The following is a 16,914-nucleotide window of genomic DNA, read 5'->3' on the forward strand; positions in this document are numbered from 1 at the left end:
ACTATATGTGGAAGATATGTTCGGAGTATAGTATAGGTGATCCGTCGTAGCTCAACAATACTTTGACATAGCTCGGAGAACCAATGGGCAATGGGAGGCCAGTGTGCTCGAATACTGACCCCACCACGCACTTGTTGGACATACGACAATAAACGAGTGAAATTTGGAACTCCCTAGAAAAGACCTCTGTGTAAAAATTAAAAACCACGCATTTAATCTTTAAAAATGTTTGACTATACGTCGAAATATTTCTAATATTTACTAATATTCGGATTTCTAATATTATGGGACTCGATTTTCGGTATACAATAATCTCGATTTTCGGTATACAATAGTAGGAATAAGTTCTCGTTGAAAAACCAATGCTGATATAGTAGTACCTTAGGCTCTCGTAGCAGTCGAGGCACACGACAGCATAGTCCCCATTTTCCAGGAGCAAAGAGTTCTCCGTTCTTCGATGCATGAGGAAGGGAAATTCTTTGATAGGCAGCGCTCGCACCCGTTTCCTATAGGTCTTGATCCCGCACAGGTAGCAATGGTAATCGTGCGTGTTGTACACGCGTCGCTCCGCAGGACACCCGCCCAGTGCTTCGTACCTTTAATATAAAAATAACAGCTCAGCGAACAAACATTTAAAATAATTAAAAAGTTATACTTTTTTTTTTATCGAATGCTTACATTTTCTCTACCACTTATATTACATCATTTTATAATTATATTAGAAGAACTAAATAATATATTCAGACAAGTTCTTTCTCGAAACGAAAATTAGTTTTGTCGCAAGAATTTTATAGCTTTGTCTTCCCAAAAATTGCATATATAGAAAAAAAAAATATCGAAAATGACTTGCGTGTCTAATGTCTGATATCCACCTACAAAACATTCCTAAAACAACAAGTCGGTCTTCAAATATGAAGAAGAATTATTACGCCGACCCATGTAACGCGAAATAAGGAAGCAGACTCCTGTGGGTAAAGGTTAAAGGCATATAGATTACTATAGCACTTAATGTACTGTGCGTTAAGTTCATCAAATGTTTTCATAAAATTCTCATCAAAAAAATTAAATGGGATATATTTAACTTTATCTCGCGGTTCTGATTTGACTAACAGTGCCAAAAAAGAAACATCGTACAAATAACCTTCCGTATGTTTGTATTAAAAATAATTCTCTATCCTGGTGAGCCCTAATGTTCAGACTTAGCTATTCGTATACAAACAGCTAAGTTTCTAAGAATGGTGCATTGTGTTTCAGTCATGTATACCTTTTTTGGACAATAAAGGAAAAAAATAATTATATAATATTCTTGGGAATGTAAAAATTTAATAAGTATAAATTAAACTAATACACACCTTCTCCACTGATTCAGCAGCGAATGGTAACAGAATGTACAGACTAGAGCCGAACCATTCTCCTTTAGCTGCTCTGCGTTCGCATGCTGCTGTTGAAATAACAGTACCAATTCACATTATTTGTACGGTCTCTCATATAAGAGAGAAAAAATGGCGGATATTTTTTTATACTCATAGTTCAAAAATACCAAATACAAATTTACAAACTGTATTTTGTAAATTTCTTATGTAAATTCCGTCACTTTCATTGCTTTGCGGACGTTCAGAAAACTCACATTGGTTCTCTCACTAGTAAACTAACAAAAATAGGTTCTCAAATCTTTCAAGGACACTTCTAGATCAAATGCTAAAAAATATTTTATTATTATTTCAACTGATGAGCGGCCACTGCTGGATAAATGTCTTCTGTTGCTTGCCAGTGTCGGTCCTACCAACGCTGCGTTTTTCGTTGCAGGGTCGCCACTTTAGCTTCCGAACCCAAAGTTATGTGCCCCGCCTAGTGCGAATTAAGTTTCTCAACTCGATGTACCATCTGTCCATTTAAGACAGCTAAACGTGTTCTCTGAGGCAGACAAACAAACTTTTCCGTTGCTATTATTATCAGATTTAAGAGACATTGATCAAGACATTGATCAAGATTTTTTTTTTTATTTTCGCGTCTCCTCAAGGTTTAAAAATATTAATAAACAGGTCAAACTTGCCCCAAAAATTGGGCTGTAAATTGCAAAAAGTGTTTTCTAATTCGACTAGTAGTTCCAGAGATTAGCACGTCTAAACCAAAAAAAAAAAACTAACTCTACAGCTTTATAAATATAGATATGTAATCAGGATTAATACCTGATGCGTGAGTAAGCAGGGAAAGTAAGGTGCGTTGCCCTGTGGCTGCCCAAACAGCACTCGAGCTAACGTCAGATCAGAGTGTAAGCCGCACAGGTAACAGTAGATTGACGTGCATGCTGTGAACAAACAATTAGAAATACCATGACAAACAATGGATGATTTTTCTCTACAGTAATTATATATTTTTGGAACCAATTGTAATAATTTCAAATTTACGCATTAATCGAAAGATGTGAGATCTTTTAATTGATACATTTCGTTTTATTTAGATATCTAGAAATATTTTTGAGTATGTCTATATAACTGTCTGTAAGTGGCGCCAATTGTGCGATTCAGGAATATCAAAGACTAGTCTAGAGAAAGGAGCAAATGGTTAAAACGAGTATTATATAATGTACTAATAACTGAAGTATTTAATCTTAAAAATAAAAAAAGACAGTTCGATTCAAACTTTTCTTTTAGACTTCTAGAACTATTTATAGTATATACATATATATAGCGTTGGAAACACTGCGCGGAATTCAGTATTTCGTATCAGCATATCAACAAGATGGTACAGTTGACTACCTGCGTGAAAGTATACTCGCTGCTCACATCCGCGACGACATCAAGTTTGAATCCGACTGTACTCGTATAGAGATAAATTGAAGTTCTGCACAAACAACCAGTAGATTAAATATAAACGCACACTTACCATTATGACTAGCTACAGTTCTATCGGAGGTTGTAGAGGGTGGGGTGGGTATGACTCGTTCGCCATTCAGCGACGAATTCGACGGCATTGGTGAAGGTATGTTATATCTGAAAGAGACAAATATCATTTTAACATTGTCGATTAACTCTAAACCATTAGAAACGTCTTATGAATTAGCTTTTTTTTTTGCTAATACTTTTTAGTAACACTATGTGTATTTAATTGGCGTTGGCAGTATGCAGTCCATATTTTTACTTTTTTAACGTTTCTTAACCACGTTTCTGATACAATAGCGAAGGTGTTGAAGGCCCTGTAAGTGCCCTCTAACCTAGACATCATCATAGTTTTCCATTGATTGTGTTCAAGCGTTTGCCATATTGAAGAGCAGTTTTTCTTTTTTTATAAATCTATGAAAGAAAACTCGCCTAATCGTTTTAACTATTCTTAAAGGAAGGGCTTACAAACGAACATATGTTTTAAATTCAAATTTTACAATGTTTTATTCAGAGTAGACCTTATCACAGGCACTTATGAAGCGTTCATACATTTAACATGTTACACTAATGTCAGTGATGGTGATAGTTGCGCTGCATTCGTTAACTTAAAACTAAAGCTAGGATTTATTTCAACCGAACTTCCAAGAGTATAGACCACAATGACCGTAACTTCTACTTCTACTCCATTGTCAACACAACTTTTCTCAGAATGAGAAGTGTTTAAGTAGTCTACTACGCCAGCCAAGTGCTGATAGACTTTTGAGGACACAACAGAGAACTCTCAGACATGCAGTATACTCGATGTTTTCCGTCACCTTCAAACAAACGAGCAACTTCAAAAAATTAAGTGGTGCGTGGCGGGGTTCGAGCTCGGTCTTCCCGAGTCTCGGTCAATAAAAATCACTAGCGCTATATATCACCGTATATTCCGCGCTAATAAAAGGATTATATGAAACACTAACCTCCTATGTTCTAGCGGTACTCTCTCAGCGTCCATAAGCTCCCACTGGCGCGCCATGTGCCTCACACACCTGGAGCAGGCCAGCACGCGTCCCCCGCGCGACGCGCTCTCCGCCGCACCCGCGCCCGCGCCTGCTAAGCAGGGGAAATGCATCGCGTGCGAGTTCATGTATTCCGCGTTCGTCGAGAGCCATTCCATGGACTGTTGGGGGTATAGGCCCGCACATACGTAGCACCTAAAATAAAATGTGTTTTAAAAACAATTACAGTAGCCTTAGTTGAAATTTTGCATGCTCGCAATCGAGGATTCGTTCGAACCGTCAAAGAAAAATGGGTGTGGTAAATCATATACTTCTAATTTTCATTTTCATTTTGCCAAAAGCTGAAGAATTGTAGATAAATTTGAACTTTTACTGATTACGAATAAAGTCCATTTCACTCTGATGCTTCAGTATTTCAATACTCGAAAACGACCCCTTGATTGCGAGCGAGCAAATCTTGCACTAAGGGTACAGTTTGCACGATTCAACTTGGCCGGGCTGAAGTTGGCTCCCGGCGACGTTTGCACATGCACCACGTTGGTTTCTGCTCAGCCAGTCATGAATTCCTTAAGTCCGGTCAAAATAGATCGCGCATACTGTAGTATTAAAATTTATCTCAGAAATTGGATAGAAACAGGCCTTGTTTTGAGAAGTCATATCTGAGTTGTGTATCTTTAACTTTTTAAACAGAACGTTATGCGCGTTTTGCGATACTGAGGCACTGTTGGATTCGCATTACATAAAAATACCAAAAATAGATGTGTATAAACATTATACATTACACCACACTGTATTTTGTCGATTACATAAGCACAGCTTAGTGTCCATTAAGTTACGTCAGTAAAATTGCTGCTATAATAGATAAAATAAACCTGTCATATATCTTATATTCATCTAAACTTAGTGTGACAAAGTACACTAAAACAGGATTGCACTGTTTTCGATTTAGTTTACTTCTAGGCTAAAACAACAAAATACACCAGTTTTCACAAAAAAAAAAACTAGTTTATTTACCTGCCTAAAAAGTGCAACTGAGAAAAAACTAGTAAGTGAATAGAGTGTTAGTTCTATACGTTTGATTGCTATTTGGACATACTAAATGAAATACCTTGCGAAAGTTATTAATATAATACTAAAACGTGTTGTTTGACGTATTATATTTCAATTTCAGGCAAAGGCTCTATAAAGACAGGTATATAATCTAAAATATAAAGGTACTTTTTACCGGTACCGTCCCATCCCATTTTCAGCGATGATTTGGCTGTGCGGACTTGGTGCGAGTGCGCTCGATGGCCGCTTATTGCTCACCGTCTGGCCCGGCTTCAATTCGTACGGCTTAAATCTAAAAAAAAACAACAGTTGAGACGTGGTGAAATTCCTAAGCAATACGTTAAGCAAGAAAATCAAGAAGCAAAACAAATTAATTGGTAATCAGATAATTTATTTGGTTTCAAAAGCGTAACATTTGGACAAACATTGTCGGCATCCATTTCGTCTTAAACTCTGCCTCTGAAATGTTTGCCAATGGTATACTCACCTAATATTATTTGTATGCGAGTTGTTGGCAGCTGCGTTGGCGTCTCCACTATCACCATAAGCGGGATACTTGTGCGGGATACTTTTATTACACGATGCACATATCTGCACCATTCCTGAAACGCGACCATACCTTCTATGTATGTTCACCTGAGCGCGTCTATATATTAAAGCAAAGTAAGGAAATAAATATAGCATTATATAAACATGTCCGGACACTGTTTAGGCAGCCAATATTTAAACACCAAATCTTAGAATTCATGCGCAAGGCTACCGCCTTAAAAATGCAAGGCGGCCCTTACATTCACAAACAGAATAGCTGGCACGACAGCTGCCTTAGTACAAGCTATGATCGCTCAAAATACAAGAGTCGTTTTCGTATATGAAACTATACCATCAAATAAAAATGGACCTGTCACTCATTTAAGAGTCACAAATCTTGTACATTTGCTTTTATTTTTGCAAAAGTTCTGCCAAAATCGGGAACTGAAATCTTAGCTTTAATTATATATGAATGAGATATATTTTACTCTGATGTTCAAGTATTTCGATATTCGAAAACGATTTGTCGACAAGCAAATCTTGTACTAAGGGTACAGAGATCGCGTGATCTTACTTGGGTGGCCTGAAGTTAGCTCTCCGTTAATTTTGCGCATGCACCGTTTAATAACTGCGCAGTCAATCAGTTCAGCCAAAATAGATCACACGTACAGCACACATTACATTTGAATGTTGACTAATATCTGACCTTGTGGACTAATTGGACTCGCGTCAGGATGCGCCTTCAGCGTCGTTATAAACGGGTAGAAAGGCTCTCTTTCCGGGTTGGAACAGCAATACACAAGCCGTAGCTGCGAACTCGGCGCTGAGACTCCACACACGTAGCAAACGAATGCAGTGGTCTGGGACGGGGGACGGTCTAGGGAGGGCGAATGGGCGTGGGTTGCGATGGATTTGTCGCCGGAAGACGCGAGGCTGAGGGGGGACGGGGGGAGTAACGAAGGCGGCCGCGTGCGTAGTGTGTAGACCCGCTCGTGTGCGGGCACGCCCCGCATCTGTGACAAAAATAAATTAACATGAAACATACAAGCATAACAGGAAAACTGAATTATTGATAAAAATAGCTATTGTCATGTTACTGACACTGCATTTTGGAAATTAAATTGGTAAATCTATTTTTGAAATATAACGATGGGACGTAAAGTCACATCGATGGTTATTCAAATAAGAAACTAAGCTTTAGGTGAATTAAAATTAATTAGAAAACTCAAGACTTATACATACTTTGGATTTTAGTGGTAACCGTTTGATACTATTTTTATTTAGATAAAATTGCAAGTTGTTCCCACGAAGCGAAATCTATTTTCCGGTATTATTTATAGGTATAAATCTAATGAGAGTTCTAAACGAAATATATTAACTTTTTTTAATAATTTTAGACGAATAAGTTTTTAGTGAAATAAATAAATAGGTTTAACGTAGATAAGCCATGAGATTAGAGTAAAAATAATCAACCAACGTGATTATATGTATATATTATCACGTTATTACCTTCCCATAATAAAAATTTATTGCAGTATTACTTTTGAGGTAATACAATAATTTTGGTGATAATCTGTATACAAATTAATTTTTGTGTTATAACGAACAAAGTATTGTAGTTTTGTTTTATTACACTGGCGGCAAGTGATGCTGCTGTTTAAGATATTTGTGTAATAACCTGAAAGCTTATGACAGTTAAATTAAACTCATAACCCTAACCGTTTCCTGCGCGACATCATACGGAACGCTTAATTGTTTTGCGGCATCAGGCTACACTTGAGAAAATTCATAAATTATATATTTTTGAAAAATAAGAGTGCAAGGGTTCAAACCTGTTCTCTTCATCTTATAAGAACACAGTGCTTACCACTGCGCCAAGGGGGCCGACTAAAAATATCAATATATATTTCATTGTTATAGATGAAATCTTATCACCTATCTAGTTTTATAAGCAATCTAATCATTCTAAAAAGATGACGATATAAATTTACGATTACGCGGAATTCACAGATGCAACGTTTATTATGATAATTTATTTAATGTATACTTAAATAATTCATTTTATCGATTAGACGACTGAAAATGACGCAGTGGGTAATCCCGTCGATTACCAAGATGCATAAACTAAGTGATACAATACGAGCAACAAAGTTGTTTGCGATGGCAGATTTTGAATAGAAAACATAAATAACTCTGTATGTTTTGTATACCTAAATTAAATTTTACTAAAGCATAGTCAAAAAATTCAAAATTCGTTTATTTCAAGTAGACCTAATTAATATAAGGCCGTTTCATATATAAGTCTACTTGTACAAGTTCGTCGTCAAGAGTTCAGTGAGTATGGCAATTATAATCTTTTACCACACGGCATATTAAAATCAAAATTATTGGTAAAATGTAAAACCTCTTTAAAAAAAACCCTGAGACCATTCTCATCGAGAATATTCTCACGTGATTCCTGACCGACGTAATTCCACATATACTAGGTTATCGGTGTCAAGCTTTAACGATAACCGTTTTACTTATTCTGTACTTATAAGTACATTCATTGACATCGGCATTATATCAAATAGCTAGGACCTACCTCGGCTTCGCACGAGTATAAATATCAAAAACAAGTAAACAGCTATGTTAATTAAGTTTTCGGCGATTTTGTTGTGAAATCACACAAAATAACTGTCTTTATGGTTTACAAAATCATCCGTGAAGATTATCTAAGAGGCGCAATGGTGAAAGCCACATAAAAATCCGTGCGTGATTTAGGAGATTAGTTGATAAACAGACAGACGCGGATAGCGATATTGCCTTATACCATGTAGTATTTAGATATTCAATCAATGAATAAATCAAAAATACTTTATTGCACACAAGAAAAAATAAATAAATGAGGACAAAGGTACAAGTCAATTAAATTTGTGTAACAAAGGCGGCCTTATCACTTATAGTGATTTCTTCCAGGAACCATAGATATTATATATATTATTTATATTCATCGAGTTATGAAAGTAGTTTTAAAAACTACCAAGTGTTGGTTACCCATGTGGTTTTAGCAATTTCAATTATACCTTGTTTATTTTAAAATAAAGTTCTATTTCATTGTAATTATATTTTCTTTAAATAATATTAATAGTATGATGTATACTATTATGAATATACAAGACCTATTTTTTGGTCTTGTATATTCCTGTTTGCCGTCAACCATTTGCGTTAGTGGCGATCCTCCACGATCCTTTTGGTGGATGGTGCTAGAAATGTAGGCTAAGTATTACCCTAACCGAGTACAAGAAGTCACGATATCAAAAGCGCTGGCATAAAATGTGTATCGCTAATTTGTCTGCTGAATACGCAAGACGTAAGGAAAGGCCGTGAACACCACATCTTTTAAGAAATACTCATGGGACGAGTAACGCTTAAGTTGTTCGAGACGGTAGAGAGACATGGTGAAAGAAACACTTGTTTTACTTTCTTTGAACTTTGTTCCAACCATTCGTCGGATAAAGAGAAAAGGTGGAAACATCACTAACGAGTGATATTACATGAGCTGAAATTGTTTAAACGACAGGTATATACAGAACGCCTATTCACTTTGCCTTGAAGGTGACGAGTGACAAGCCAAGATCAAGGAGAACGACTAAATTAAACAGAGAACTTGGAGACTAGTGAACTATATTCACTTTGCCTTGTAGGTACTAAGCTACACGTGGCACCCCGATCCTAATGATGAGATTGAGATCCGAGTAATGTGATGACAAAGCAAGGAGAACTAATGAAATGACCTGTGAACTTGGAGACTAGTGAAGTACGATGCGTCTGACGTGCATTGATTAATATATATTATCTATCAATAGTCCACCATGTGCCGCGGCGACCCCACTGGTGAGGTTATCTCGGCTATCATTGGTCGCCGGGTCGCCGAGGACAACTGATACACTTTCATCGCAGACTGTAATAACATGGTTTAATGATATTCCATATTAGTTACAATAATATGTGGAAATCTTTGCTAAGCAATTCTTTATACAAATACTAATAATATAAATGTGATGATATGAGAGTGTACTAATAATATACCGTGTGTTTGTTCACGAAAAAGTGAAAAGCACTCCACTCTCTGCGAATTAATGTCGTTTTATAGCATAGAGATAGCTAATAGGTCGAAGAGAGTGACATCTAGACTTTTTTCAACCCAAAAACTACTAATGAATGTCTTTGTATTCTACAACGTAAGATCCCCACTAATGTTTTAAATACGAGATTCAGTTTGGCGGTTCAAGCAGCAACTTTGGCATATTCATATGTTTAGGAAAGTAGGGATATATAAAGTACTACAAGCGGGCGAAGTGGCAGAGATATTAAAAAAAAAGTCTGCAAAATGTGCTTCCATTCCTGCAGTGACTTCTTTTATAACAAATCATCTGCATTCTCAATGATTACATTTCAAACAATTTTCCAGAACGCACAGAATGTGAACTCAGGTACTCAATGACACTTTAGTTATTGCATTAAAGAAAAAAGTAAAGACTAAAAACCTAATAACAAACTAACAACATTAGAAAACCTGCCTAGCAACAAGCGGAACCCCCTGGGTATTCCTTTATAAAAAAATCAGTATAATGCATTAAAATCTACGAATGAAATCGATAATCCTATAAACAGATAAGTAAGATATTGTACCTGTAAATAGCTGGCATTAAAATTAATACCACGTTAAGTACGACAAATTAATATGGAGGCTCATCCGATATGACGTCAGTGTTGATAACAGATTGTACAAATAATCTAATCTAAATATGGTTTGATACAGAGTGACGAGTTTATTTTGAACAAGCCGTGCCCACGTTCTTCGTCCGTATGTAACGCTCTATTACTACTAACTGTACTATTAGTAACAGCTTCCACTTAAGAAAGACAAGTTATGCCTTACGAAAATGTGTGTAATCAAGAACCTTCTCGCTTTTAAGTCTGTGATTAAAGATGTAATTGACATATAGTTGACTTTGGTGAATTTGTCGTCTGCCTTTCAGAGTCCGTTTTTAAATATTTTTACCCTTAGTCATAATTTATTGGGGAAAAAAATAGAAAGCGGTTCTATTATTATATATATATATATAATCCTGTTTGCTTGAAACAGGGTTATTCTTTGAGTTTAATAAAGGTAAACAACCCAAAATATTATCATACGTTGTGTTGTTACAAACACAAAATATTTATTTAAATCTTCTTCGATATTCAATTAATGATTTTCGGTCTATCAAAGTAGCAATTGTCGGAGTAATTTTGTACCGGGGTGTATTGTATCAACAACAGATATAATAAAACAACTGAGAAGTAAGTTACCGTTTTTTAGTAATATCCTGTAGATTAAGAAAACTAGCGTCCCATCCATGCTTATTTTAATACGTCATTTTAAATCGAAAGTTTCAAAATCAATCTTGGCATTTACATAGGTACAAGTTAGACATACCTATGCTTATAGTTAAGTTAACTTGATAAGTTACACTGCGGGCTCAGTTGTTAAATAACAATGAATACTAATAACAATCGTTGAAAAAACAAAGAGAAATACTTAAATAATGCGCTTGTTTCTTGCAAAAGATTTTTACTTTTTTTTACATACAAGTTAAAACATAACTCGATAGGTGGTCTACATATATAGGTATCACATTATTTTCTCTTTTTAATATATACATCAACACAAAATAATACCTGATGATGAAATATCGTATAACGTTGAATCAGATGTAGCTGCAATTAGTAGCTAGTTAACTTTCTCTATAATCTCATTAAAGATACTGAAGAAAACATGTTCATTGGGTATTAAAGTCGTATAAACATTGATAAATAACATGATAACAGAGTCATATGGCATAGGTCAACAGTTCGCATGGACGCAATAATTTCGATTGGCGATATTATAGTATGTCTATTGTAAGTGATAAAAAACAGGTCACTCGAGGTCGTGTGATTGTAAAGGTTAATGTGTAAAATTTAATTAGAAGACGAATCGCAATAAAGTGTATTAACACTTTAATAAATGTTATTCTTATAAAACCGACATTAAGATTCTTTAATGCAACCCTGAAAGCTTTATCTACGGAATAAAATAATTTCTCACGAAAATTTTCCAAGTAACCACAAAGAAGTTGGTATTGAATTTCAAAATCTATATAACTTATTTAAAATGTATGCTTCCAGAATGTACATTATAGTTTTGACTGTGGAGTTGCGATTATCAAAATCGGTCTTCTACTTTCAAATTCATTCATTTCCACGTGTAAGTCGATCAAAGAAAAGTATTGATTCGTGCACCATATGTCACATACATACGCGCAAAACAAAAGATTACTCCAAATACCTCATAATATCTGTGACATGCACAGTCAACGTGTTAAGACAAACGATCAAGCACAGTTGAGGCTAGTACAAACTGGTATACAATGTCATATTTGTATAGCAATCGTCGATTGTATGGAACACAAACTACTAGACACCTCAACAAATAAGCAAATACGCCTAAGCTTTGTTCGTGTCACAGTTGCATTATCACTTGAATATACAACTTTCGGCAGAAGAACAAACATATTCGGAAAGTATTTAGGTTATATTAGGAACGTTGTTAACAAGAATACAGCTATGCGTATAAGTTTTTTTATTTGTCCTGATAAATTAAATATTCATCACTGAATTCAGGCAAAATGGAAATCCGTCAGATATAATGTATAGTTTTTGGAATAATTTAATAATATACGTCACATAATAATTACACATCCAACTATAAGCGTGCCTCTAACATGTAATAATAGTTTCATGCAAAGATGACCAGCGTATATATTATGAATGCCTATGCTGTGATATACCGTTAGAAACCATGAAAAGCTGCTATGAAATAAATACTGAAGTACTTATTTAGTTGATGAGTTGTAGTGAGTTTCTTTTTTTCTTTCGAGAACTTAGTTGGAACACTACAATATGATACACAGTGCATAAAGTTGTTTAGCAGTTATGATGCTGTACTTCCAGCTCTTAAGTTTATTTCTACCGACACACAAAGATTTGGGAAACATCTAGAATAATAGTTTTAGCCTGCTACATAATTTACACAAAATGTAGAGAGCAAGTAAACACCGTATTTTAGTCCTTTTACATATAATATCGTTATTCATAAATCTATTTTAAAGTGTATTTAGATTAATATCATGTCATCTTTCAATAATCTTACTGGAGTAAACTTACAAACAAGATTTTATAGTAATTTTTAATTTTATTTTTACTTCAAGTGGAAAACCAACAGATGCAAGATACAAAATAGTTCATAAATTAGTTAACTTCAAACTGATAATAGGTTTTCATCGATAAGTATTGTTGGTGAAGTCAAATACGTCATAATATATTATTGTTATTATTTATATATATTTTTATAAGTATTAAATGATGTTATCGTACATACTAATCAGTGGATGCTGGGACTACTTATTAGTGGAATTATGTGTCATTATTAACCTAAGGCTAGTTTCATCCATAACTCATAAGGCATGGATTTTTTTGGTTGTCCTAATAAAAATAAATATTACCGTACGTACATAAAATAAAATATTCATCAATAATTCCACGAGCTTTACCTTATCAGTAGCAGGCGACATAATCATCGAGATCCTAATTTCCACACTAATTACAAACACAAAACACTCCTCACGATGACTTAATGTATGATCACTATTCACAATGTTTTATTGTCCATCTTTTGTACAAATACATTAAAATGCTTACAAAACACATATTCACTAAAACTGTTTTCACTAAACCTTCCACTAACACTATTTTTTTTAAATTCACAGAATCCTTACGAGACCAGCGTGTAGATTCTCAATGAATATTAAATAAATCTATTTAGCAAAAATGCTTATGGCAGTAATTCACTTCTCTACGCGGTAAATTAAAATTAAATAAAAGATACTCGAAATTATTCGCCGTTGGATCTATACGCGCGCCATGCGTGCGTACGGCAACGTCTCAAGCAAGAATATGCGCATCATTTGGGTTTATCAATATTTGTCAATACGCTTAACGTACATGCCCAGTGTGAAAGTCATAATATTCTTTGAATGTTAAGTACTCATTCGAAGATTTTAATAAGGTGGCACAGTTTTATTTTTCTAACATCTCTTCGTTACAGCGTCTCGTTCGATTTAAATCCGAGAAAATATATTTTGAAATTGTGTTCTTATTTGCAAAGATTTAGATAAGACGCTTAGACACCCATTTGTGACATTGCCCTAAGGTCCCTTTAAACGAAGCTGTTCAGTGAAGACAAATTAGTGTTTTATATTACCTAATACATCATGACGGAACGGTTTTTTTTCTCGGAGGTTAGGAAGAGTGCACGAGTAGGATACGTGTGACATACGAATATTTTTATAACAATATTTTCTGCTCATAAGCTCAAATTATTATTAGACAACTTGTCTTCTTTAAACTTGAAGTGCAACTGTCAATAAAATTGTGTGTCTGTCTTTATCTATCTATAATCTGTATCTAATATTTATACCAGCTGAGAAAAGAGTTGATAAGTTTCAAATCGCTTAATGGAATTTTATCAAACATGGCTAAAAATATGGATTTGAATAAAATACCATACAAATAGGGCATCTGTATGGGTTTTCGAGGACAAAAGCAAAGCGCTCAGATTTATAACACCCCTATTTTTGCGTCAGGGAATTGTCAATATTAATACATATTATATATAAAAATTAATACATATTCTTGTTTTAAAAAACCTTTCAAACGGGTTGATCTTCTGTCGTTAAAGGGTCAAAAAACAAACATAGTTATCCTACATCAAGTTCGTGGAGCAAAATTCCTTCCAAGCAAATCATTATAACGTTAAGCATAAGGTTCAAAATATAATTGCAAGAAATATAAATAAAACCGACGTATATTAAGCTTATCTATTCCACCGATGACCCTGCCCTTTAGGGTGACTTTATATCTGTGATGACTGTAAACGCACATAATATTTATTTATAAAGGCTCTCTATCTATTCGTAACATCTCTTATGTTGAACAGAAGCCATACAATCAACAAATAGAAGATTGTACAACGAGTGCATAAAACAAGGAATTTTATCCCATTCTGATTTATGAATAAAATAAGTTTTATTCCGCTTACAGAGAGCATAAAGAGTTACTTTAAGAGCACGAGTTGCAAAGGAAAATTATATTGGAAGATGGAGACTTCTACATCGATTTTTAAAATTTATTATCCTCATTTTTAAACACACAATATAATCTTAAATGCTATCCATAATGGTTGAAATAATTTAGATTAGTTTTGAATATAATCTGAGATAAGTTGGACTAACATTTTATGTTTGATTCATTAACGGTTGATGAATCAATAAAGGTTATATTTTAATTTATAAGGGCATAGATAATGAATGTTATGTGTGTATGAAATCGCGGCCAAAAAGCTAGTTTCAAAAATTAACAAGTATCCTCAAAATCTTGAAGTCAAAGGTCTAAACATAATGTTTATATTTAGGTATGTTTAGATAAGAATGTTATTATACGCTCATTGTCATTGGTTCGGTTTTATCCGGATTATATTTGTGCAAATAACGAAACATTGACATACATAAGTCGCAATTAGGAATTTTCTAAAGTACTCTTCAAGTGTATCAAAAATTGACAGCAAATAATTCTGATAATAGAAAAGATCATTTTTTTGTATCTTATCAAGTGTACTTAAAAAATCATCCTTATCAATCACGTCGACTTATAATGGTTCACCATTCACGTTTACTTCACGTAGTGATGGTTTTTAAAAATTCCGTGGGGACAATTTGCTTTTTAGGGAAAAAGAGGTTTTTATTTTTATTCCACTTAAAGTTAGCCCTGGACTGCAATATCACCTCGTGGTAAGTGATGACGCAGTCTAAGATGGTAGCGGGCTATCGTTTAAGGGAGTATGGCAGTTATATTACACACATACCCCTAATCGGTTTCTTCGCGACATTGTACCGGAACGCTGAATCGCTTAGCGGCACGTCTTCACGTCAATATATATAGGATAAATTATGAAAATTAATCTATTATACATTATAAGAATAGTAGTTTGTTCAATCTTTTACCCCGGTTTCGGAGTAAAAGATTTTACTCTTCGGCAATGTAGGGTGCATTGCCGAAGAGTAAAAACTAAACTACGCACGTTTTACTCCGAAACCGGAGCATCCTCAGGAGATGTTGACTTTACAATGAATAATTGTTAAGACTTAACCATTATTCACTCTTAAGTCAATATAACCGAAGATCTGTTGAGTGTGGAGTATAAAGATTAAGGAAATTATAAATTACACAATACAGATTCTCCAGCTTTTCGCGGAGTATAGCAAATTAAGCTTAATTTTCGTAATATATCATGGCATTCCGCAAAGTTACGCATGCTTCTATTCATTATTTGGTAAAAAAGATCCTTCGTCCCAGTTATCTGTTTGTTATCTATCAGTCTCCAGGATGCAACCAGTTATCTGTTTGCTATCAGTCAGGATGCAAGGAACGCGAAATTTGGCCTGGAAATGATTATTATAGCTGCGAAGCCGCCTTAGGATCATGAAGACTTTTTTTAATCCCGCGGGATTATTACCCGGGTGCAATCATATAATATGCTCTTATCCGGGATAAAGAGTATCATAATAATTATGTCGTAGTTCAGCGGGTGTAAATGGGTTAAGGATGTAAGCTTTAAATGTATGTGCTAAATTTTATTAAGATAGCAACATCGGTAGCAGCTTTGTTGAACTTTCACTAGACTTATTTTTGCGAGTTTCTATTACGTAGCAGTTTGATTGGCAATACATATTTACCTTAATGTTACGGTAGGCAAGTGCGAAATTTAGACTATTAAATATGCTAAAAAATTGTAGTTAGTAATGTGGCTTCAAACTTAAGATATAATTCATAATAAAGTCTATTCACATTATGCTAAGCGACCTAATAATTCAATATCATATTTAAGGATGGTATGTTATACTTAACAGCAAAAACCGATTTTCTTTTAAAAGACTAACTCAAAGGAAGAAACCCCATTGTTTAGAGATTTTAGTTCGGTGTTCTTTATTTTAATAACATTCAAAACGTAACTATATACTATATGCAGTATATATCCCTGTTGAAACATGTAGCCGTAAGTTCTTTTGACCCTTTGGTCTTTATAAAGAAATTATCTAAGTTTGGTCCATTTGTATGCTTCCACTGGCATATCTAAGGACCTGTTTTACCACCTTCTGACAAGTTTCGGATAGCCGTAACGTAAGTTTTGTCAATATCCTATTTCATGTCAAAGACAAAATTTGTTGATAAGCTTTCTGAAACTTAACAAAAGGTGGTGAAATAAACCCTCAGAATAACTGTCCCGAATTAAAAATATTAATCCAACTAGCTGTTGCTGGCGTCCTTCG

General features: G+C 34.6%; 1 protein-coding gene across 5 annotated transcripts in view; it reads right to left on the bottom strand.

Annotated features, from left to right (window-relative positions):
- LOC120626816 overlaps positions 1 to 16,914 on the bottom strand; it is a 137,494-nt gene that overhangs the window by 56,977 nt on the left and 63,603 nt on the right. For 2 of the 5 annotated variants that reach the window (XM_039894582.1, XM_039894572.1), the window contains exons 8-15: positions 6,168 to 6,474; positions 5,421 to 5,535; positions 5,109 to 5,225; positions 3,845 to 4,078; positions 2,887 to 2,993; positions 2,190 to 2,308; positions 1,353 to 1,441; positions 381 to 596 (exon numbers count right to left, since the gene is read on the bottom strand). In XM_039894582.1, the coding sequence (XP_039750516.1) occupies positions 381 to 596; positions 1,353 to 1,441; positions 2,190 to 2,308; positions 2,887 to 2,993; positions 3,845 to 4,078; positions 5,109 to 5,225; positions 5,421 to 5,535; positions 6,168 to 6,474 (1,304 nt within the window). Of the gene's footprint in view, positions 1 to 380; positions 597 to 1,352; positions 1,442 to 2,189; positions 2,309 to 2,886; positions 2,994 to 3,844; positions 4,079 to 5,108; positions 5,226 to 5,420; positions 5,536 to 6,167; positions 6,475 to 13,080; positions 13,463 to 16,914 lie in introns of those variants that run through there. The other 3 variants (XM_039894607.1, XM_039894599.1, XM_039894590.1) reach the window with 3 other exon arrangements.

Source organism: Pararge aegeria, chromosome 1, assembly GCF_905163445.1.
Source record: "Pararge aegeria chromosome 1, ilParAegt1.1, whole genome shotgun sequence".
Taxonomy (NCBI): Eukaryota; Metazoa; Arthropoda; class Insecta; order Lepidoptera; family Nymphalidae; genus Pararge; species Pararge aegeria.